This window comes from Schistocerca serialis, chromosome 2, assembly GCF_023864345.2.
Source record: "Schistocerca serialis cubense isolate TAMUIC-IGC-003099 chromosome 2, iqSchSeri2.2, whole genome shotgun sequence".
Lineage (NCBI taxonomy): Eukaryota > Metazoa > Arthropoda > Insecta > Orthoptera > Acrididae > Schistocerca > Schistocerca serialis.
The window spans coordinates 126,997,810-127,021,036 of NC_064639.1; the positions used below are offsets into that span (position 1 = coordinate 126,997,810).

At 45.3% G+C, this 23,227-nt stretch overlaps 1 protein-coding gene across 2 annotated transcripts in view; it reads left to right on the forward strand.

The window, feature by feature from the left end:
• LOC126456809 (dehydrogenase/reductase SDR family member 11-like) overlaps positions 1-23,227 on the forward strand; it is a 434,906-nt gene that overhangs the window by 375,531 nt on the left and 36,148 nt on the right. For both annotated transcript variants that reach the window (XM_050092601.1, XM_050092602.1), the window contains exons 3-4: positions 3,012-3,141; positions 10,321-10,450. In XM_050092601.1, the coding sequence (XP_049948558.1) occupies positions 3,012-3,141; positions 10,321-10,450 (260 nt within the window). The remainder of the gene's footprint in view (positions 1-3,011; positions 3,142-10,320; positions 10,451-23,227) is intronic.

The following is a 23,227-nucleotide window of genomic DNA, read 5'->3' on the forward strand; positions in this document are numbered from 1 at the left end:
GTGAAACCGCAGTGATCCCCTACGTAAGGTACACAGCTGTAGACGGGGCATTGTGAGTACAAAGAACATTCGTGATGTGTGCCTGGAGTGCACATCTTGATCTGCAACACTCACATGAAATGTCTAGCTGTACAACCAGCCAACGATGCCACGGTCTGCGCTGCTCCCCCCGTCGGAGGTTCGAGTCCTCCCTCGGGCATGGGTGTGTGTGTTGTCCCTAGCGTAAGTTAGTTTAATTAGCGTATAAGCCTAGGACCCGATCACCTCAGCAGTTTGGTCCCATAGAACCTTACCACAAATTTCATTTTTACTACTGCTCCTTGCATTGTGTTTTGGACGCCTTGATCCTTGCCTTTTAATTGTGTCATGCTTACATTTCCTTTTACACTGCACAAGCCATCTAACGGTATATGATGGAGAGTACTTTGGATACGTCTCCCTTTTTATGTTCAATTTGCAAATGGTGCACAGGGGGAATAAACGTAGGTGAGCCTCAGCGTCAGGTGAAATTCCTCCTCATAGACATTCCACAAGAAGCACGTGAGAGCAAGTAATATGTTGTCTGACTCTTCTTTGAACTTATTGAAAGTTATTCGCACCGACTCGATCGTTCGTTCAAGAGCATAAAAATTTTCGGTTGCTTTTTATTCAAAACAGAATGTACTGTCCTCTGTTGTAAAAGGATCGAACTGAAATTACTATTGCAAACAGCGTGTCTCAGTGCACACATTCACATAAAGACAAAACTAACTGGCGTTCATTGTGTAGGAAGTAAAATTAAAACTGTTACTCAAAAACCAGTATCAAAATCAAATTGAGCACTGCCCAAAAAAAAAACTGATATACCGCAATTACGCGGCAACATTACAAACGTACAGTGTTCACTGAGTCATTAAAAATCTGAATTACAAAGAAAATGCTTAGAATTTGCTCAATGGAAACGTGCGATGAGAAACGAAAGAAACAACAAAATATGAAAAGAATCTCACATGAAAAATTACAGCATAATGAGCAGCAATAGCACAGTATGAAGAAATCGCAGCAGCTAAATATGCTAAAGTAAAACTAAACTACTGGGAGAAAGACTGGGATGATTTTCTCATACTAGAAAAAACTTTTTGCTTGAAATGAACATACTAATACGTTCATCATAATGACAATGACGTATTTTAAACTCTTATTGCACAAGAACATAAAACTCACAGAAAACCAAAAACGTTATTTTCATTACAAAAGTCTTACAAGGCACTGCTTTCACGATTATGCAGACTGAAATGAATTAAACTGAAATAACCTAATCTGAGGCGAGGAGATTCACTGTTCTGTTGCAAGAATCGCTAACATTAGCAGTACACGCCAGCAAAAATTATTACCTTAACAACATATCCATAATGCAAATTGATTCTCTCTGTTACATAAATGCTGCGTCTGTAAGTCCTTCCGTCAGATTAATAATTCCTAACAAGTTTCTTCAGCAAAATCCTTCTCCAATACGCACAATGCTAAAAGTTCTGCCGGCTTATTCCTCGTTCACTACTCGACTAGTCTCCGCTCTACAACTGAGCCAAAGATACACACGCTCGGAGATATTACTGTCACTGCCGTAACTAGACTATTCCACAGACGTCACACGCGACTGTTTCGCTCTTGTAACTTGAAATTTCCACTCATAATCAAACCATCCGTAAATAAATTTTCAGTCAGAATGAGATTTTCACTCTGCAGCGGAGTGTGCATTAATATGAAACTTCCTGGCAGATTAAAACTGTGTGCCCGACCGAGACTCGAACTCGGAACCTTTGCCTTTCGCGGGCAAGCGCAATACCATCTGAGCTATCGAAGCACGACTCACGCCCCGTCCTCACAGCTTTACTTCTGCCAGTATCTCGTCTCCTACCTTCCAAACTTTACAGAAGCTCTCCTGCGAACCTTGCACACAGTTTTAATCTGCCAGGAAGTTTCATATCAGCGCACACTCCGCTGCAGAGTGAAAATCTCATTCTGGAAACATCCCCCAGGCTGTGGCTAAGCCATGTCTCCGCAGTATCCTTTCTTTCGGGAGTGCTAGTTCTGCAAGGTTCGCAAGAGAGCTTCTGTAAAGTTTGGAAGGTAGGAGACGAGATACTGGCAGAAGTAAAGCTGTCTGTACTGGTCGTGAGTCGTGCTTCGGTAGCTCAGATGGTAGAGCGCTTGCCCGCGAAAGGCAAAGGTCCCGAGTTCGAGTCTCGGTCGGGCACACAGTTTTAATCTGCCAGGAAGTTTCATATCAGCGCACACTCCGCTGCAGAGTGTGGAAACATCCCACAGGCTGTGGCTAAGCCATGTCTCCGCAGCAGCCTTTCTTTCTGGAGTGCTAGTTCTGCAAGGTTCGCAGGAGAGCTTCTGTAAAGTTTGGAAGGTAGGAGACGAGATACTGGCAGAAGTAAAGCTGTGGGTACCGGGCGTGAGTCGTGCTTCGGTAGCTCAGATGGTAGAGCGCTTGCCCGCGAAAGGCAAAGGTCCCGAGTTCGAGTCTCGGTCGGGCACACAGTTTTAATCTGCCAGGAAGTTTCATATCAGCGCACACTCCGCTGCAGAGTGAAAATTTCATTCTGGAAACATCCCCCAGGCTGTGGCTAAGCCATGTCTCCGCAGTATCCTTTCTTTCATGAGTGCTAGTTCTGCAAGGTTCGCAGGAGAGCTTCTGTAAAGTTTGGAAGGTAGGAGACGAGATACTGGCAGAAGTAAAGCTGTGGGTACCGGGCGTGAGTCGTGCTTCGGTAGCTCAGATGGTAGAGCGCTTGCCCGCGAAAGGCAAAGGTCCCGAGTTCGAGTCTCGGTCGGGCACACAGTTTTAATCTGCCAGGAAGTTTCAAATGTCCAGTCCACCTATATATGTCCAACTTTCACAATGCTCTCTCAATTTTAACAGTAAGCCTCTCCCCTAGCGTCTGCTTTGCAGTTGGATGTGCCAATAGATACTGCAAAAATGTTTATGCAAGTACAATATTTCTCTTTGTTCTTGTGACCAGAGGGCAAGACGGAAGACTGGAAGCGCATCCTGGACGTGAACGTGTTGGGTCTGAGCATCTGCACCAGGGAGGCCGTGCAGGACATGCTGAGCAGGGGCGTCGACGACGGCTTCATCATCCACATCAACAGGTGGGGTTGTGATACGTATTGTGACAGCATTGTACTCTTAGTTTTATTCAGTTACATATTTCTGTATCTTGCAGTCTAACGTACACAATTCTGCACAGCTTTGCGACCGTAAGAATAACGTATGACGGTGTCTCTCACGCGCAGTGAACACCTTATGGAACAAGCGCGAAACAGCAGCAACAGAAGCTGTCATTGTCCATGCTGATAGGTTTCGTCACAGGTACGTGTTAGGTAACCCACCTCCATACACCCCAAAAAGTCGTAGCACACTCCGAACACACACGAAAAGCCTCCACCAAGGAGAAACAAACAAAACGGGATAGGCTCACTTGTACATAGCTAAATAGCTTTACAAACTAACAATCGTTAACGAGGTCTAAAATACAGGGTGTCCATACAGTCCCTCTAGAACTTCAAAATTTTATTACAATTGCAGTTTTTGAGATATTTTAACAATATTTCTTTACAGAATGAGATTTTCACTCTGCAACGAAGTGTGCGCTGATATGAAACTTCCTGGCAGATTAAAACTGTGTGCCGGACCGAAACTCGATCTCGGGACCTATGCCTTCCACGGGCAACTGCTCTACCAACTGAGCTACCCAAGCACAGAAGCTCTCCTGCGAACCTTGCAGAACTAGCGCTCCTGAAAGAAAGGATATTGCGGAGACATGGCTTAGCCACAGCCTAGGGGATGTTTCCAGAATGAGATTTTCACTCTGCAGCGGAGTGTGCGCTGATATGAAACTTCCTGGCAGATTAAAACTGTGTGCCCGACCGAGACTCGAACTCGGGACCTTTGGCTTTCGCGGGCAAGCGCTCTACCATCTGAGCTACCGAAGCACGACTCACGCCCGGTACCCACAGCTTTACTTCTGCCAGTATCTCGTCTCCTACCTTCCAAACTTTACAGAAGCTCTCCTGCGAACCTTGCAGAACTAGCACTCATGAAAGAAAGGATACTGCGGAGACATGGCTTAGCCACAGCCTGGGGGATGTTTCCAGAATGAGATTTTCATTCTGCAGCGGAGTGTGCGCTGATATGAAACTTCCTGGGAGATTAAAACTGTGTGTCGTGCTTGGGTAGCTCAGTTGGTAGAGCACATGCCCGCGGAAGTCAAAAGTCCCGAGTTTGAGTCTCGGTCCGGCACACAGTTTTAATCTGCCAGGAAGTTTCATATCAGCGCACACTCCGCTGCAGAGTGAAAATCTCATTCTGGAAACACTCCCCAGGTTGTGGCCTAGCCATGTCTCCGCAATATCTTTTCTTTCAGGAGTGATAGCTTTGCAAGGTTCGCAGGAGAGCTTCAGTAAAGTTTGGAAGGTAGGGGACGAGATACTGGCAGAAGTAAAGCTGTGAGGACGGGGCGCGAGTCGTGCTTGGGTAGCTCAATTGGTAGAGCACTTGCCCGCGAAAGGCAAAGGTCCCGAGTTCGAGTCTCGGTCCAACACACACTTTTAATCTGCTTTCGGGGCTGACCCGTTGTGATGTAAACGTTTGAAATTTGGCTCAATGGTGTCTTTATCCTTCTCCTGTAATGGCGGAAAAGCGTGGCGATCTGTTACGTCTTCGTTCGGCTCGGTGGTGCTTCACACAGTAAAGTGTCGACACATACGAAGAAAGGGCCAGAGCTCAGAAGTTGACGTGTACTGTAAGGTGGATTAATGATGTCACACTGGCACCAAATTGCACCCCAGATCTTCCCAACACCACCGTGAAAGTGTCACACGTTGGGAAGTTCGTCACAACCCCACTTTCCCACATTTCACGCACTCTTTTGACGCCTCCGAGATGTAGGTCCGAACCGCGGTGAAAACACGCGGTTCTCTTACGAGTGGCCACACACCGCCGCTTAGAAGCGAGAGGAATAGGCCTCATCAGGTCACATAAAGGGCATCAATGTAACCACCCCTTCCCTTGGAGCGTTGATTCCCAAACAATTCGCGGTCGAAAACGACAGTTCGGGGTGTCGTGAGCAGCAGGGCGACGTTCTTGACAACCTTTGACACTGCAGACCTCACCCGGACGATTCAAACCTTCTCTAGGAACAACGTGGTCCAGCAACACCAGTTAACGTGTTCGCACCCATCTGGAGTCCAATGCGACCACAGTGTACGGCGTGGAATCACTATGGACCATTCAAGACCATTCGACGAAATTTGACCGCGATCCGAAACAGCAAAGAGAGCTTATGCATTTTCAGCCCTCCTGCTTCATACCATCCTGTGGCGTGTGCACGGTGGGACACGACATTGACACACGCGTGAGTAAAACAACAAAGGATCCCTCTAAACCTGCCAGTTCAGTAACACCCTCTGTGCCTCGTGCCTCTGTGCCTCCGTTGAGAACTTTCAAAAATGTCTCTGTACAGGGACAAACTGTGACAAGAGTCCCAGACACCTGCAGGCAGGCTATGCTGCTGCTTTCACGCCTGCTAACAGGCATACGAAACAGGAGGCCTGTCAAGAGGTTGCCTGTCTCCATCACGGTTTGTCCCTGTACAGGTGCAGGGTGACAATTGTTGAACTACATGAAAAGAAACGTAACTTAGTTACAAACTACGGCGTGCACACACGTTATTCAACACGTAAACGTTACCACAGATATTCGAATTTAGGTTGTGACATGTTCGATATGCCTACCATCATTGTCGATGACGTGGCGCAGACAAACAGCGAAATTCTGCATGACCCTCTGCAATGTCGGAACATCGATGTTGTCGATGACCACCTGAATGGCTGTTTTCAGCCCAGCAACGGTCTTGGGGTTATTGCTGTACACACGTTTCTTTGATATATCCCCACAAAAAGGAGTCGCATGTGTTCAGACTCGGAGAATATGGCGGCCAATAGAGGCTCATGTCAGTGGCCTCTGGGTATCGTAGAGCCAGAATGCGGTCCCCAAAGTCCTCCTCCAGGACATCAAACACTGGGATAAAATCACCTTTCAGAACCTGCACGTACCGTTTGGTATTCACCGTGCCATCAAGGAATATCGAACCGATTATTCTGTGACTGGCTATTGCAGACCACACAGGCACCCGTTGGGGGTGGAAGAGACTTCTCCATCGTGAAATGTGGATTCTCAGTCGCCCAATTTTGCTTATTGAGGAACCCATCCAGATGGAAGTGGGCTTCATCGCTAAACCTAACCATGCATGAGCATACTAATTCTCGTCATATCCAGCGCTCAAGTGTGAGGTTTGAGGGTCCCAACGCAAACTGTTCATAAGTTATGAGGATTTTATTTCATATAGTTCAATAATTGTCACCGTACACATTTTTAAAGTGCGCAGCAAAGGCAGTCTGGTGGTACCAAGAGTTTTGCCGAAGTGGGGGTTCGTAGGAAGACTCTTTACAGTCTTATTCACGCATGTGTGAATGTCGCACCCGTCCGTGAACACGCCACAGCAAAACGTGAAGCAAGAGGGCTGCAAATGCATAAGTACCCTTTGCTGCTTCGGATCGCGGTCAGATTTCGTCGAATGGTTTTGAATGTCCCATAGTGATTCCACATCGTACACCAGAGCAAGAGCTGTGACAGGAATGCACTCCACACCTTAATTAGGCTTACAGGCCCAGAATGTTCTTAGAGAAAGTTTGAAGTGTCCTTGGATGTGAGCAGTGTCAAAGGTGTCAAGAGCGTTGTCCTGTTGCTCATGACACCGACAACTGTCGTTTTCGACAGCGAAATGTGTGGAAATGAACGCCCTAAGGAAAGGGCAGTGGTTTCATTGACGCCCTTTATGCCATCTACTGAGGCCTATTCTTGTCTATTCTGAGCGGCAGTGGGAGTGAAATGTTTTCCTCGGCTAATCGTAAGAAAATCGCTTGGTTTTAACGTTGGGCGTCACGGTTCTGACCTCCATCACAGAGGCGTCAAAAGAATGAGTGAAATGTGGGAAAGAGGGGTTGTGACGAACTTCCCACTGTGTGACACTTCCACGGTGGTGTTGGGATGGACTGTGGCGCAATCCGGTGCCAGTGTGACATCATTAACCCCTTTACAGCTCACATGAACTTCTGAGCTCTGACCTTTTTGTCTGTGTGTTGACATCTTGGTGTTCGGAGTGTCGCCGAGCCCAAGGTTGACGTCCCAGGGCGTCACGCTTTTGTAGGGCACCATAAAACTGAATTTCAAAATTCTACATAGCAAGGCGAGAAAACTGCGGCGTTTCGAAAAAGTGGCCCTTTAATTGTGTTCGCAGTGTATAAAAGAGGCGAACACGTATACCCTAAGCTATATCAGCGAAGCTACCCAATACAAGCTGTGATCAGCTACAAAAGCCTTTTTGAGATTTTGTAATTCAGTCTTTTACCGATCGGTGTAAGCTAGATGCGTAGTTGATCAGTGTGCTGTAGTTCTCAGAGTGATTGCATTCGCTGTCGTCACAGTCGCCGTGGACGTGTAACAGTCAAGCAAAGAGTGTGATGCCGAATTACGCTGCTTGTTTCGTTGCAAATAGATTTCACCCGACGTACCACGTCTTTCAGGTATTGTATGGAACTAGGTACCTAGAAGCGACGGAGAGGCTTCGTCCACGTAGCCCTTAGTGGTTCACAATCCCCACAACAGGCTACACCAGTCCACTCACCCCACTGCCGCCCCACACCAAACTCAGGGTTATTGTGTGGTTCGGCCCCCCCCCCCCCCCCAGTGGACTCCCCCCCCCCCCTCCCCACGCGGGAACGTCTCACACCAGACGAGTGTAACCCCAAATTTTTGCGTGGTAGAGAAATTATGGTGTACGCGTACGTGGAGACAGTGTTTGCGCAGCAGTCGCCGACATAGTGTAACTGAGGCGGAATAAGTGGAACCAGCCCGCATTCACCGAGGCGGATGGAAAACCGCCGTAAAAACCGTCCACAGGCTGGCCCGCACACCGGACCTCGACACTAATCCGCCGGGCGGATTCGTGCCGGAGACCGGCACGCCTTCTCGCCCCGAAAGCAGTGCGTTAGATCGCACGGCTAACCGGGAGGGCTTCTTTCAGGTAAGTTCAAAGACAATACGTAGCTGCTAGGGAGACAGATGGTACCTCAGTTACAAGGGCTAACGGGAAAGGTGTATAAAAATGTCATGGTCACCGTTTTGTCAATCGTTGCTAAGGAGGGTATCAGAAAACGTATGAGGTCGTAGTACGAGGTCTCTTCAAAAAATTTTGGAATTTTGAGCACAAAATTTTTCTACGCTCACCTTTTACTTATTGTGTATGGTCTCCTTCGAAATACTGTCCTCCACAACTGATACACCTCTCCCATCGCGTATCCACTTCTGGAAGCAGTCTTGGTATGCCTACTGTTGGACCGCGCGAAGCACCGTCTGCGAATTTTCTTTTATCCCATCTATCGTTGCAGATCTTCGTCCTTTCAACTTTGAAAACAAAAATTGCAAAGGCCAGGTCTGGAGAGTACGGAGGATGAGGCAACACAGTCATTTCCTTTTTTTGTGCAACAGTCACGCACCAACGGGCAAGATAGTGCGGGTACGTTATCATGCTGCAAGACCCATGAGCTGTTAGCCTACATTTCAAGCCGTTCCCTCCTCACATTTTCTCGCGGGCGTCACAACACGTCCCGATAGTACCATCGATTAACAGTTTGTCCCAGTGGCACTAATTCATGGTTTACTAATTCTTCAAACTCAAAGGAAGCTATCAGTATGGGTTGATATTTGACCTGACCTGACCTGACGAGATTTTTTGGTCTTGGAGTACCTTTCCCGATCCATTGTGAAGATCGGACCTTGGTCTCAACATCATAACCGTAGACCCACGTCTCATCACCAGTTATGATTCTCTTAAGGAACATCTCGTTCTCATTTGTGCGATCCGAAAGCTCTTTGCAGACTGCAAGGCAAGGCCTTTCTGGTCTTGACTCATAAGCCGTGGGATGAACTTGGCAGCAACAAGATGTATTCCAAGATGTTACATGTTCTTGGCATTCCAAGATGTTACATTCTTCTACAGTCTCTCGGACAGTCAGTCTTCGATTGGCACTCACAATTTCGTTGACGTTCCTTCATGAGCGTCGTCGGTAGACGTCGATGGGCTTACTGAAGGAGGGTCATCTTTAACTTTCGTCTGGCCATTTTTAAACCGTGTCAACCATTCGTAACACAGAGTACGGCTTCAGCACTCATCACCGTAGGCCTCCTCCATAATTTGGCGTGTCTCTGTAAAGATTTTCTTAGCATTCAAGCAAAATTTAATGCAGACACGTTACTCCTCTAACTCTGCCAACTCGAAATTCGCAAACTGTGGGTTACAATATTCTACTCAATACAGCACTGAACAATAAGGAAAGACATACAACAATGAAACTTCTGGCAGTTACACATTAGAAACAGGCATATGCAGGGATTCCACCTGACCTGCATTTCTCTCCAACACACCATAACGTGAAATTACGAATGTTCCGGAATTTTTTGAACACCCCTCGCAGATTCTCCAATCAGTGTGTCAAATAAAAGAGGAAGCAACCATGACAGTAATTATAACTATGCTGCGTATAAATGTTCTGTCTTCTTGGCACATAAACAGCCAGTTACACATGATGAAGGCAATGGAGATAATGATCGAAAGCTCGAGATTTTTTTTCTATTTTGTTGCAGCAAGAGGGCTTGGAATGTCTGCCACAAGAATGTCGTCACAAGAAACTATTTTCCCATAACGTCACTGTGTCGGAATTATTTCTCTAGAAATGAAAGAAAAGTATGTAGTGAGCATGATATTGGTTCGGTTCGTGAACATTCGAAGTATGTTGCCAGGTGGAGTGCAAAAGCATCCTTCGAATTGCACGGCACACATTCAACGCTAAGTTCATGTGGTTTTTTGTTGTCGGTGGTATGAGTTAATATGACTGTGGAAGTTGTTAACATTACTTAGAATGGGATAATCGCACTTTCTCATATCATCACCATTGACTTATGTGCTGGCTCAGATACGAAAAGTAAAAAACTAGAGACAAAAAGAAATGACAAAGAATAGGAAAAAAGATTTGGAAGATGAATGTTGAAGTAGCACCTTACGAATAGCCAGCGAAACACCAGGTGTGCTCCTCATTGGTATATTATTAGTTGAGGTAATCATGCAAGATTGTATCTCACGTGCTGACTCCCCGCTCATCTGCGATGTTGTAGCCTGCTTCTACTGTTACAACGTGTTTCCTAATTTTCAGTGTTGCGGGACACACGACACCGGGTACAAGTGCTTTCGCGATGTACTACGCCAGCAAGCACGCCGTCAAAGTACTGCTCGAAGGGCTGAGGAAAGACCTGGCCGCCAAGGGCAGCAAGATACGAGTCGGCGTAAGTTATCCATTACATGGTACACGTGTCTAATAGACCAACAGGTTTACGGTAACTGCTGTGATGTCAAAGATGTATGCATATCAGTATTGTTAAGAGTCTGATATTTCTTTCAGTCTGTTTTCACAAATTAACTGAGTACTTCTATTCCAATTATCAGTAGTGATCTACCTAGTGTCATACACCGATCTCCTAAAAATATCCTGATTCTCATAGATCAAGAAGATGTACAAATCCAACTATTGAAAAAGTAACTGGTCGAATAGAATCACATAGCCAAAGTGTAAGAACATCACACATGATGCATCAAGCAATAAAACACAATTCTGGACGAAGAATCAATGTTTGAGCATAGACTATGTTGTCCACGTACAGGCTTGGTGAGTCTAGTATAGGTCAGTTAACACAATGTGCTCCTCGTATTGTGAATCCCATTTTTCTTTAAAAAAAACTGGTCTGTGGGGTGTGGGTAGTTAACTCAATGAGTAGCAGCATGGCTATAGTGAGCATCACAAACGTGTGTGAAATCAGCTCATAAGATCGAGATCTGCGTATCATGTAATGAATTAATTGCTATATTCTTCCAGAAAGCAGACTGCAGTTGTAAGAGTCGAAAGACATCAATATGAAGCAATAGTTGCGAAGCGAGTGAGACAAGTTTGTCGTCTAGCCCCGAAGCTATTCAGTCTGTACGTACACTGAGCAAGCAGCAAAGCAAAGGAAGGATAAATGTGGAAAAATTTAGAAGAATAAGGCAAAGCTAGGAAGTTTTCCAGTGATGTAATTTTATGAGAAATTGCAAAATACTTGGAAGAGCAGTTTAGCGAAACGGATAGTGTCTTGAAAAGGGGTTACAGGAGGAACATGAACAAAAGTAAAACAAGACTAAGGGAATGCAGTCGAATTAAATCAGGCAATGCTGAGGGAATTAGATAGGGAAATGAGACAATCAAATTAGAAGATAATTTTGCTATTTGGGCATCAAGATAACTGATGATGGTCAAAGCAGAGAGGATTTAAACTGCAGATTGTCAATAGAAAGAAACACCTCTGGAAGAGAGGAACTTGTTAACACTTAATGTGAATTAAAGTGTTGTAAGGTCTTTTCTGAAGGTATTTGAACAGAATGTTGCCTTTAAAACATGTGTAACGTGCACAATAAACAATTCAAACAGAAGGAGAATAGAAGCTTTTGAAATTTGTCGCTAAAGAAGAATACTGAAAATTAGATGAATTGAGTAATTAATGAGGAGGTACTGAATCGAATTCAGGAACAAAGAATTTTATGGCACAATCTAAGAGAAAGGATCAACTGACAGGACACAGCCTGAGGCATCGAGGAACCGTCAGTTTCGTAATAGAAGGGAATGTAGGAGCTAAAAATTGTAGAAGGAGGTCAAGGCTTGAATACAGTAAGCAGGTTCGAATTATTGAAGACTATAGTATTTATGTGGGAATGAAGAGGCTGGTGCAGGACAGGCTAGCGTGGAGAACTACATCAGACAAGTCTTGAGACTGAAGAGCACCGTAACAACATACTCTCCTGTGTATGTTCAAGCATTGTTGGCCCAAACAACCACGGTATTATTGTTCTTGGTCTCCCGTGGCCATTGTCGGAAACATGTAGTGATGTTATAATACAGGGTGTGCCCCTCAAACCTCACTGATTTCAAGGTCCCAGGAGAGAAAAACCACAGTAGATGTGACAGTGAAAAATGCACCAGAATGTAGAGCATCTCAAAGAATTTATATTCCCACGTCAGAAGTGCCAGAGTGCACCATGGTCGCAGGAAGTGAAAATGGCCACTGCACAGCAGCGCGCACAAGCTGTAGTGTGGTTTGCAGAAACAAAATTGTCTGCCGTGTATGTTCAAGAATTGTTGGGCCAAACAACCACGGTATTATTGCTCTTGGTCTCCCGTGGCCATTGTCGGAAACATGTAGTGATGTTATAGTGCAAGAGTTACAGTGGTGTCCAAGGAAAACGCTCACACTGTGACTGATTTCAAGACAGTTGTGCATATACTATCAAGTGGTTCACAGTGTCCTCGTGAAATATAAATGATAAAAACGCATTCTCAGGTGCAATAATACTGTCATAAACTAAAACAAGGAAGTTGTTACATGTTGAACAGACATGGGTGTATCAAGTAACTGCTAAGGAAGCTTTGTCTGCAGATTAACACACATACACATTTCTATCAGGAAATGTAAAATTGAAAATGTACCACTCAGCAGAGACGCAATGTTTCGTTTGAAACCATTAATGTCACCGATTTTCAACGACTGAAAACAGATTAAAACACTTCTCAATCTACTTGGCAACCATAACTGGAATTCTACGATAATGATGAAAGGTGAAGAATTGAATTGAAACTTGCTCCAGGGCCAGAAGTCGAGCCCAGCTGTCCTTGCTTACTAGGCAGAAATGCAAACCATTACACCACAGCAGCAGTGTTGTCCAAATAGCTGCACGAACTACCCAAGTCGAATGCCGTCCCCACCACAAACTTCATATCTTCAGCTTATTTTCCCCCTACATTGTCAGTATTGCCACCGCTCTCCGACTTTGGAATAGCACCACAGCGATGGATGTAATGGGGAAGTCCTGTACCATAGGTGATCTTATAGATCTTGTAATTAAATTTTCCCCGAGACATTTAAGCCTCATATTTATAAGCTGAAGATATGAATTGATGTTTGTGTTGGGGAGGGTATTCGACTTGGATAGTTCATGCAGCACTCTTCACCAGAGTGCAGCAATTCTGCCTAGTAAGCAAGAGGGCCTGGGTTTGTGTCCTGGCTGTAGCACAAATTTTAATTCAATTATCAATCGTAGATAAAGATGAGACTTAAATGCCTCAGGGAAAATTTAATTACAAGATGTATAAGAATAATTGGAATTCACCATCTCCTTCCTCCGGAGATTTGAATTTTCCGTGTACTATGATATCAGTAGAAACAGAGTTCAAGGAATTGGAAACGAATGAGGAAGGAAATCCTATTGAAAGGAGCGATTCCACAATTTGCCTTATGTGATGTGGGGAAACCACAGAAAACTAAATGTATGTGCTCCAAAAGGGGTTTGAACTGCCATGCTCCCGAATGCCACCTCGTTTGGCCAGTCATCCATGAAGAGAGTGGCCCTCTATTGACCTGCAGTTCACACTGCACATAGATGGGAGCCCACCGTTTCCATTTATAATGTTTCCACATCCTCTCGCCTACATCCCACCCCTGTGTGCAGTGCCCGATGAAATTTCCAATCCAACCGCTCAAATAGGTGAACTCGCACATTTTTTATGTGTTTAGAAATTGTTGCCACCATCCCTGATGCAAGTACGCGGAACCACTTCTCCAACTCTACATATTACTTGTCCCCTATATACCACTGTCTTCGCTTTCAAATCACGTAGTTAATAATACATAGAAACCTTTCCACCAACTGGTTTCACATCTGAACACATTGCTCCACTCCATTTTGGCTTGATGCAGCAACAGTGGTTCAAAGCTCCAAGATTAAAAAGCAGTCCCGGTTGCAAGTGTTTTATTAATAATGACACGTTTCTCCTGGTTAGCGCATTTTCAGATTATTTTGAACAGCGGAACTGCTGTTTCACAGCTGTCTTCCAACAGTTTCAGAACGCCAATTGTCATCGTTCTTTCAAACATACGATTGCTCTCTCTCTATCAACAAATGACATAAACAGATTGTAGAGTCACTGGTTTGCATGTGATAGTTTTGTGCAGAACCATCATGATAATCGCGTACCCCAAGTTGTTCTTAATTGTTTGTTACCGCGAGTTAATATTTATGTGATTTTTTCCAGTGTAACTCAGTTGCTATTTGTGATACTGAAGTTATGTAAAAACTACTTGCTGTAACCAGATGATCAACTTTCTCCCCGCCAGCTGGGCCATAACTGTGAATTTTTGATTGCTCTGGAAGAAGGATCATCAAACAAGAACACATGAAATATTAGTTCGTTTTATTACGTAAATGAGTAAGGGATTTACTTAAGTTTGACACATTTTTTGCCACAGGATTTTTGTATAATTTACAAGTGTCATTGACAAGCAAAGAATCACTTGATGCTCTTATTTATAAACAGTTCTCACGCAGTATGAAATGCAACCTTTACGAAAGTTTGTTTTGTCGGAAAAGTTAACTACTCGTTGGTCCTACATTGTTATGTTGAGTACTTCAAATGAGGTCACGAAGTGGGTTGAGCTCAGTGTGATGGGACTACAGTGTTGGGGGACTGACGTAGTCTTCAAGAGCGCCTTCCATACGTCGTGTCTGTGGAATCGATTCGCGTTGCCAACTTCGGTTTAGCACCGTGATCTCTGGACGATACAACGCTGCTGTAGGCGTGTAACTCGCTGTTAATTACCTTAAGGGAATCTCTCATATCTATCGGCGAAGAAATTGTAGCAGAACTGTTACAGCACAAAGGGCAATTCTGAATTGAAGGCAGCGACGACCATATCAGCTGTTGGGACAGCGCACTGCAACTGGGTCTGTCATAACTTCAGGCGCAGTCATAGCCTAAGAGATACAGATCCAACGACAACTGCCAGGTAGCCTTCGCAACTTCATGAAGTGCCAGCGCGAGGCCTCGGTGATATAACTCCGACCGAATCCTAATCACATAGGATAAGGTAGTGCACCGCATGTTTTCAGTAATCATTGGAAGTTTTGTGCAAGGACAGCATCTACTTTTGAGTTTTGTTCGAGTTGAACTTGTTTCTGGTACGTAAAATCCGTTACTTTTTGTTGTACACTTTACGAAAAGTAAGCCGATGCACTATGAAGCAGTTATCCGAATGGAACGGAAATCGGTAGATGTGATGTTCCAGTACAGACAAATAAATGATTACAGTTTTAGAAAAAGTAAACGATTTATTCTAGAGGAAGAGATTCACAAATTGAGCAAAGTCAGTACCGCGTTGATCCAGCTCTGGTCCTTATGTAAACAGTTATTCGGCTTGGGAATGACTGATAGAGTTGTTGGATTCCTACTGAGGGATGTCGTGCCAAATTCTGTAAAACTGGCGCATGAGATCGTCAAACTCCCGAGATGGTTGGAGGGCCCTTCCCATAATGCTCGAAACGTCCTCAATCACGGGAGATCCAACGACCTTGTCGGCCAAGGTAGGGTTTGGCAAGCACGAAGGCAAGCAGCGGAAACTGTCACCGCGTATGCTGAAATGTAAGCCCAAGATGGCTTGTCATGAAGCGCGAGGAAACGGGTCGTATAAAGTCATCGAGGTACAGCCGTGGTGTAAGGGTGCCGTGGATGACAACCAAAGGGGTCCTCCTGTGAAAAGACATGGCCCGCCAGACCATCACCCCTGGTTGTCGTGCCATAGTGCGGGCGACATTCGGGCTGGTATCCAGTGCTGTCCGTGGTGTCTCCAGACACGTCTTCTTCCCTGGTCATAGGGCCTCAGTTCAAAACGGGACTCATCACAGAAGACAGTTCTACTCCAGTCAGTCAGAGTCCAGACCGAAGAGGTGTCAGGAGACGCCCTGGACAGTGAAGCGATACAAACCTGAAAGTCGCCCGCCGCCATATGTCCCCACAACCAAGAGTGATGGTCCAACAACCACAGCGCCCGCCTGGGCAGCAAGTCACGGAGGTTCTTCTATGGCACCGTAGGAGGACTTCCCTGTTGTGCTCTCCAGGCGGGAGCTATCGTTACAGATTCCCATGCGTTTGTATGACGCGGTTGTGATCCCCAATGACTGATTGGTCCGACCGCTACACATATATGGTTTCATAATTATTTGGTGGTACCTGAAGATGTAGCGTTAAGGTTCGAAACCGGCCGTGGAAAAAATTAAGAAAATTGTTAGCAACTTATCGCATAAATACACTCCTGGAAATGGAAAAAAGAACACATTGACACCGGTGTGTCAGACCCACCATACTTGCTCCGGGCACTGCGAGAGGGCTGTACAAGCAATGATCACACGCACGGCACAACGGACACACCAGGAACCGCGGTGTTGGCCGTCGAATGGCGCTAGCTGCGCAGCATTTGTGCACCGCCGCCGTCAGTGCCAGCCAGTTTGCCGTGGCATACGGAGCTCCATCGCAGTCTTTAACACTGGTAGCATGCCGCGACAGCGTGGACGTGAACCGTATGTGAAGTTGACGGACTTTGAGCGAGGGCGTATAGTGGGCATGCGGGAGGCCGGGTGGACGTACCGCCGAATTGCTCAACACGTGGGGCGTGAGGTCTCCACAGTACATCGATGTTGTCGCCAGTGGTCGGCGGAAGGTGCACGTGCCCGTCGACCTGGGACCGGACCGCAGCGACGCACGGATGCACGCCAAGACCGTAGGATCCTACGCAGTGCCGTAGGGGACCGCACCGCCACTTCCCAGCAAATTAGGGACACTGTTGCTCCTGGGGTATCGGCGAGGACCATTCGCAACCGTCTCCATGAAGCTGGGCTACGGTCCCGCACACCGTTAGGCCGTCTTCCGCTCACGCCCCAACATCGTGCAGCCCGCCTCCAGTGGTGTCGCGACAGGCGTGAATGGAGGGACGAATGGCGACGTGTCGTCTTCAGCGATGAGAGTCGCTTCTGCCTTGGTGCCAATGATGGTCGTATGCGTGTTTGGCGCCGTGCAGGTGAGCGCCACAATCAGGACTGCATACGACCGAGGCACACAGGGCCAACACCCGGCATCATGGTGGGGGGAGCGATCTCCTACACTGGCCGTACACCACCGGTGATCGTCGAGGGGACATTGAATAGTGCACGGTACATCCAAACCGTCATCGAACCCATCGTTCTACCATTCCTAGACCGGCGAGGGAACTTGCTGTTACAACAGGACAATGCACGTCCGTATGTATCCCGTGCCACCCAACGTGCTCTAGAAGGTGTAAGTCAACTACCCTGGCCAGCAAGATCTCCGGATCTGTCCCCCATTGAGCATGTTTGGGACTGGATGAAGCGTCGTCTCACGCGGTCTGCACGTCCAGCACGAACGCTGGTCCAACTGAGGCGCCAGCTGGAAATGGGATGGCAAGCCGTTCCACAGGACTACATCCAGCATCTTTACGATCGTCTCCATGGGAGAATAGCAGCCTGCATTGCTGCGAAAGGTGGATATACACTGTACTAGTGCCAACATTGTGCACGCTCTGTTGCCTGTGTCTATGTGCCTGTGGTTCTGTCAGTGTGATCATGTGATGTATCTGACCCCAGGAATGTGTCAATAAAGTTTCCCCTTCCTGGGACAGTGAATTCACGGTGTTCTTATTTCAATTTCCAGGAGTGTAGGACACCTTTGGTTGTTATCCGTGGCAGCCTCACAGCTCAGCGGTACGTCGACGATATTCTATGTCCCATTTTGTTGCCCTACATGACAAGCTATGCTGGAGCTACATATCAACAAGATAATGTCCACCTACACACGGCGAAAGTTTCTGTTGCTTTTCTTCGTGCTTGCCAAACCATGCCTCGGCCAGTAAGGTCGCTGGATGTCTCCCTAATTGAGAACGTGTGGATCGTTGCGGCTAGGGCCCTCCAACCAGCTCGGGAGTTTGACGGTCTAACGCGTCAGTTGGGCAGAATTTGGCGCGACATCGCTCAGGACGACATCCGACAACTCTATCAGACAGTGCCAAGACGAACACCTGCTTCAGAAGAACCAGAGGTGGACCTGCGTGTTAGTAACTTGATCAATTTGTGAAGCTCTTTCTCGTGAATAAATCATCCAGTTTTTCTGAAATTGTAACGGTTTGTTTGTCTGTACGCGGGGTTTCCATCCAATTCGGATAATTCCTTCCTGGGGCGTTGTCTTTTTTTTCTTTTGTCTGAGGGTGTATAAGTAGTCGTCTTTTAATCACGTGCAGCCTATTTTTTCTCGCCTTCGAAGAGAATCCTTGTTGCTTGATCAAGGTAACTGAAACGGGGTGCACCTCTTATGTAGGATAGAGTGTTACACTCGGAATACATTTCACACATTCGCATTCAACTAGCCCTATAATAGAAGTTTAATATATTTTCTTTTTCTGTTTTGAAATGATAGCATTCACTTAACGTGTGCTCCAGTCCTTATTTGAAATTACGAAAGTTACTTCGTTTTTACAAGTGCGAAAAACCTTCCCAACGTACAACGTGGTCATCTGATCAGGAACAATTACTATACTCAAATTTAAACGTATTTCAATTGAGAATATCTTGTTAATACTGTATTCAATAGTCTATGTGTTACATTATTACTATAGAAGACGCCAATAATCGGTAACTGAAATTAAATTAAGAAGAAATATTATCAAAAACCAGTTACAAAGTTACAAACATTTTCAAATGAAACCTACTGGTAACCAACACGTTTCCATTTTCAAAACAGCGAAAATTTTAACATCAAAAGAACTTAGTTCTTTCGCAGCTATCGAGTATTCTGTGGTAGAAGATTTTCTAAAGTTTTAAGGTGGAAGATGGCGCACGATCGATAAACTACGGCTTAACTGTCCACACATTAGGTAAGTACTTTTAAACATTTACAGAATTTTACTCATTATGAAACTCTATAATCGAAGAATTGATGCCGAGCGGTCTAAGGCGCTGCAGTCATGGACTGTGCGGCTGGTCCCGTCGGAGGTTCCAGTCTTCTCTCGGGCGTGGGTGTGTGTGTGTTTGTTTGTCCTTAAAATAATTTCGGTTAAGTAGTGTGTAAGCTTAGGGACTGATGACCTTAGCAGTTAAGTCCCATAAGATTTCACAGACATTTGAACATTTTTTTGAAGAATTGATAGCATCTACAAAATACCTCATGCGTCACAACAATAAAAATAGTATAAAATGTTGGAAGCTGCTTGTAGTGGTTTCTGATGAGCATCCCTTCCTGCGTTTCTAAAATCAGTTACTAGACTGAAAGGCTGACTAAGAAACATCATGTGTTTCTCGGTGCACTATCCTCCAGAGGCAACATACTCCCGTATCAAGTCGTACTCTAAATTTCAGGACGAACGAGGAACAGGCTAGTAAAATAGATTCGTCTCAGAATGACGCATCTCTTTACATAGGAGGTTTCGTGTCACATTCTTTATTAATAGTCATAGATGGGTGCGGTAAATGTAAAGCACATGTAGCCGGGGGTGATGAGTTCACCGAGAGAGGGATAAACAGTGGCATTAACTCTTATTTACTCTATCTGTGTCGTTGAAGGATACCAATTCTTTCACTTATATTACAGGTTTATATAATACATCAGTCTATTAATAACAACAGCCGGCCGAAGTGGCCGTGCGGTTAAAGGCGCTGCAGTCTGGAACCGCAAGACCGCTACGGTCGCAGGTTCGAATCCTGCCTCGGGCATGGATGTTTGTGATGTCCTTAGGTTAGTTAGGTTTAACTAGTTCTAAGTTCTAGGGGACTAATGACCTCAGCAGTTGAGTCCCATAGTGCTCATAGCCATTTGAACCATTTGCCAATAACAACAATTTGCTGTATTCCTGTTATCTTCTGCCAGTGCTCTCTATTCAGAGCGACCTCCTTGCGTACACTGGGATGCTGCGTTATTTCGTTGATGCGGTCATTCAAAGAACGCCGTGGTCTGCTGAATTTACGTGTGCCGGGTAGTTTCCAATAAAAACAAATTTTTTGGCCACCGGTCATCTGGGATTAGCAACAAATGCCCACAACAGGTTAATGATGTTCTTTCAATTCCATATGTCACAGTTTCGTTTCCCCTCACTCCAGCTCTTATTTCATGGTTAGTTTTATCTCAGTTCTTGATATTCTGGGGCTCCTTCGTACACTGACATGAGCAAAGTCGCGGGATAGCGAATGCTCATACACAGATGACTGATGGTTCAAATGACTCTGAGCACTATGGGACATAACTTCTGAGGTCATCAATCCCCTAGAACTTAGAACTACTCAAACCTAACTAACCTAAGGACATCACACACATCCATGCCCAAGGCAGGATTCGAACCTGCGACCGTGGCGCCTAGAACCGCTCGGCCACACCGGCCGGCTACACAGATGACGATAGTATTGCGTACACAAGGTATAAAAGGGCAGTACATTGGCGGAGCTGTCATTTGCACTCAAGTGGTTCACGTGGAAAGGTTTCGGTGCGTGATTATGGCCGCACGAAGGGAGTTAACAGACTTTGAACGCGGAATGGTAGTTGGAGCTAGATGCATGGGACATTCCGCTTCGGAAATCGTTACGGAAATGAATATTCCCAGATCCTCAGTGTCATAAGTGCGCCGAGAATACATGTCAGGCATTGCCTCTCATCACGGACAACGCAGTGGCCGACGGCCTTCACGGAACGACCGAGAGCAGCGGCGTTTGCGTAGAGCTGTCACTGATAGCAGATAAACAGCACCGCGGGAAATAATAGCAGAAATCAATGTGGGCCGTAAGACGAACTTATCCGTTAGGTCAGTGTGGCGAAATTTGGCTTTAATGAGTTACGGCAGCAGATGACCGACGCGAGTGCCTGTGCTAACAGCACGTAATCGTCTGCATCGCCTCTCCTTGGATCGTGACCACATCGGTTGCATCCTAGACGACTAGAATACTGTGACCTCGTCAGGTGAGTCCCGATATCAGTTGGTAAGAGATGATGGTAGGGTTCGAGTGTGGTTCAGACCCCACGAATCCATGGACCCAAAGTCTCAATAAGGTACTGGGCTGGTGGTGGCTCCATAACGGTATGGCTGTGTTACATGGAATGTACGGGTTCTGCGGCCGAATTGAACCGATTATTTAGTGATAATGGTTATGTTCGGCTACCTGGACACCTTTTGCAACTTTTCATGGACTTGATGTTCCCAAAGAGCGATGGAATTTTTATGGCTGACAATGCGCCGTGTCACTGGGCCACAATTGTTCGAGATTGGTTTGAAGAACATTCTGCACAGTTCCAGCGAATGATTTGGCCATCCAGATATCCCTACATGATTCCCTTCGAACATTTACGGGACATGATCAAGAGTGCACAAAATCCTGCACTGGCAACACTTTCGCAGCTATTAACTGCTACAGAAGCTGCATGACTCAGTTTTTGTGCAGGGGATTTTCAACGACTTGTTGAGTCCACTTCACGTCCAGTTGCTGCAATATGCTGTGAAACAGGAGGTCCGACACAGTATTAGGTGGGATCCCATGTCTTTTGTCATCTTAGAGTACATAATCCATTTTCACAGTAATGAGTCTTCTTTTGAGGCCAGCATTTGAAACCCATTGTTCTGATCCATAGCACAGGACAGATTCACCCATTATTTTAACCACTCTTTTTTTACTCATGGTAGCAATTACCTTGTACCACTAAAATAAATTCTTTAACCCTTTTACTTTCTGCTTTGTTGTATTCTGTCTTTTAATTCTGTACTATCCAATCCACTTTTGTCAGTACTCCTCTATGTACTTAAATTTTTCTGTTTGTCTCATAACTGCTCTACCATTGATCAGAACTTCAAATCTAGTGGCACTATTCACTGTTCCTACGAGATATTCGGTTTTTCGTAAACACATCTGTAGTCCCCATTTGTCATATTTTTGAGATAAACGTCATTTTATGGAGTTCCTATTGATCTTCTGTTAGAATGACTTGATCATAAGCAAAACTTAACGAAAATACTTGTACACCACTGACGATGATTCCCATACCTCCACGGCACTTCTACACAAAAACTGAAGGAGATGAGCGATATACTGCGGCCTTGCCTTAGCCCTTTTGTGACATTAACAGATTCTGATAAATTTGATCTTTTTAATCTGTAGCTTATTGTCTCTGTATATTTCAATACCAGTCAGTAAAGAATGGTCATCCCTACATTTTCCAAAACTTCCCACAATTTTTCTCTAGAGGATGGAGTTATAGGCTTTTGCTAAATCTATAAAGGCAATGTTTAACTCCTTGCCTACTGCTATAATTTCTCCATTGTTGTTGTTGTGGTCTTCAGTCCTGAGACTGGTTTGATGCAGCTCTCCATGCTACTCTATCCTGTGCAAGCTTCATCTTCCAGTACCTACTGCAACCTACATCCTTATGTATCTGTTTAGTGTATTCATCTCTTGGTCACCCTCTACGATTTTTACACTCCACGCCTAAATTGGTGATCCCTTGATGCCTCAGAACATGTCCTACCAACCGATCCCGTCTTCTGGTCAAGTTGTGCCACAACCTTCTCTTCTCCCCAATCCTATTCAATACTTCCTCATTAGTTATGTGATCTACCCATCTAATCTTCAGCATTCTTCTATAGCACCACATTTCGAAAGCTTCTATTCTCTTCTTGTCTAAACTATTTATCGCTCATGTTTCACTTCCATACATGGCTACACTCCATACAAATACTCTCAGAAACGACTTCCTGACACTTAAATCAATACTCGATGTTAACAAATTTCTCTTCTTCAGAAACGCTTTCCTTGCCATTGCCAGTCTACATTGTATATCCTCTCTACTTCGACCATCATCAGTTATTTTGCTCCCCAAGTAGCAAAACTCCTTGACTACCTTAAGCGTCTCATTTCCTTATCTAATACCCTCAGCATCACCCGATTTAATTCGACTACATTCCATTATCCTTGTTTTGCTTTTGTTGATGTTCATCTTATATCCTCCTTTCAAGACACTATCCATTCCACTCAACTGCTCTTCCAAGTCCTTTGCTGTCTATGAGAGAATTACAATGTCATCGGCGAACCTCAAAGTTTTTATTTCTTCTCCATGGATTTTAATACCTATTCCGAAATTTTCTTTTGTTTCCTTTACTGCTTGCTCA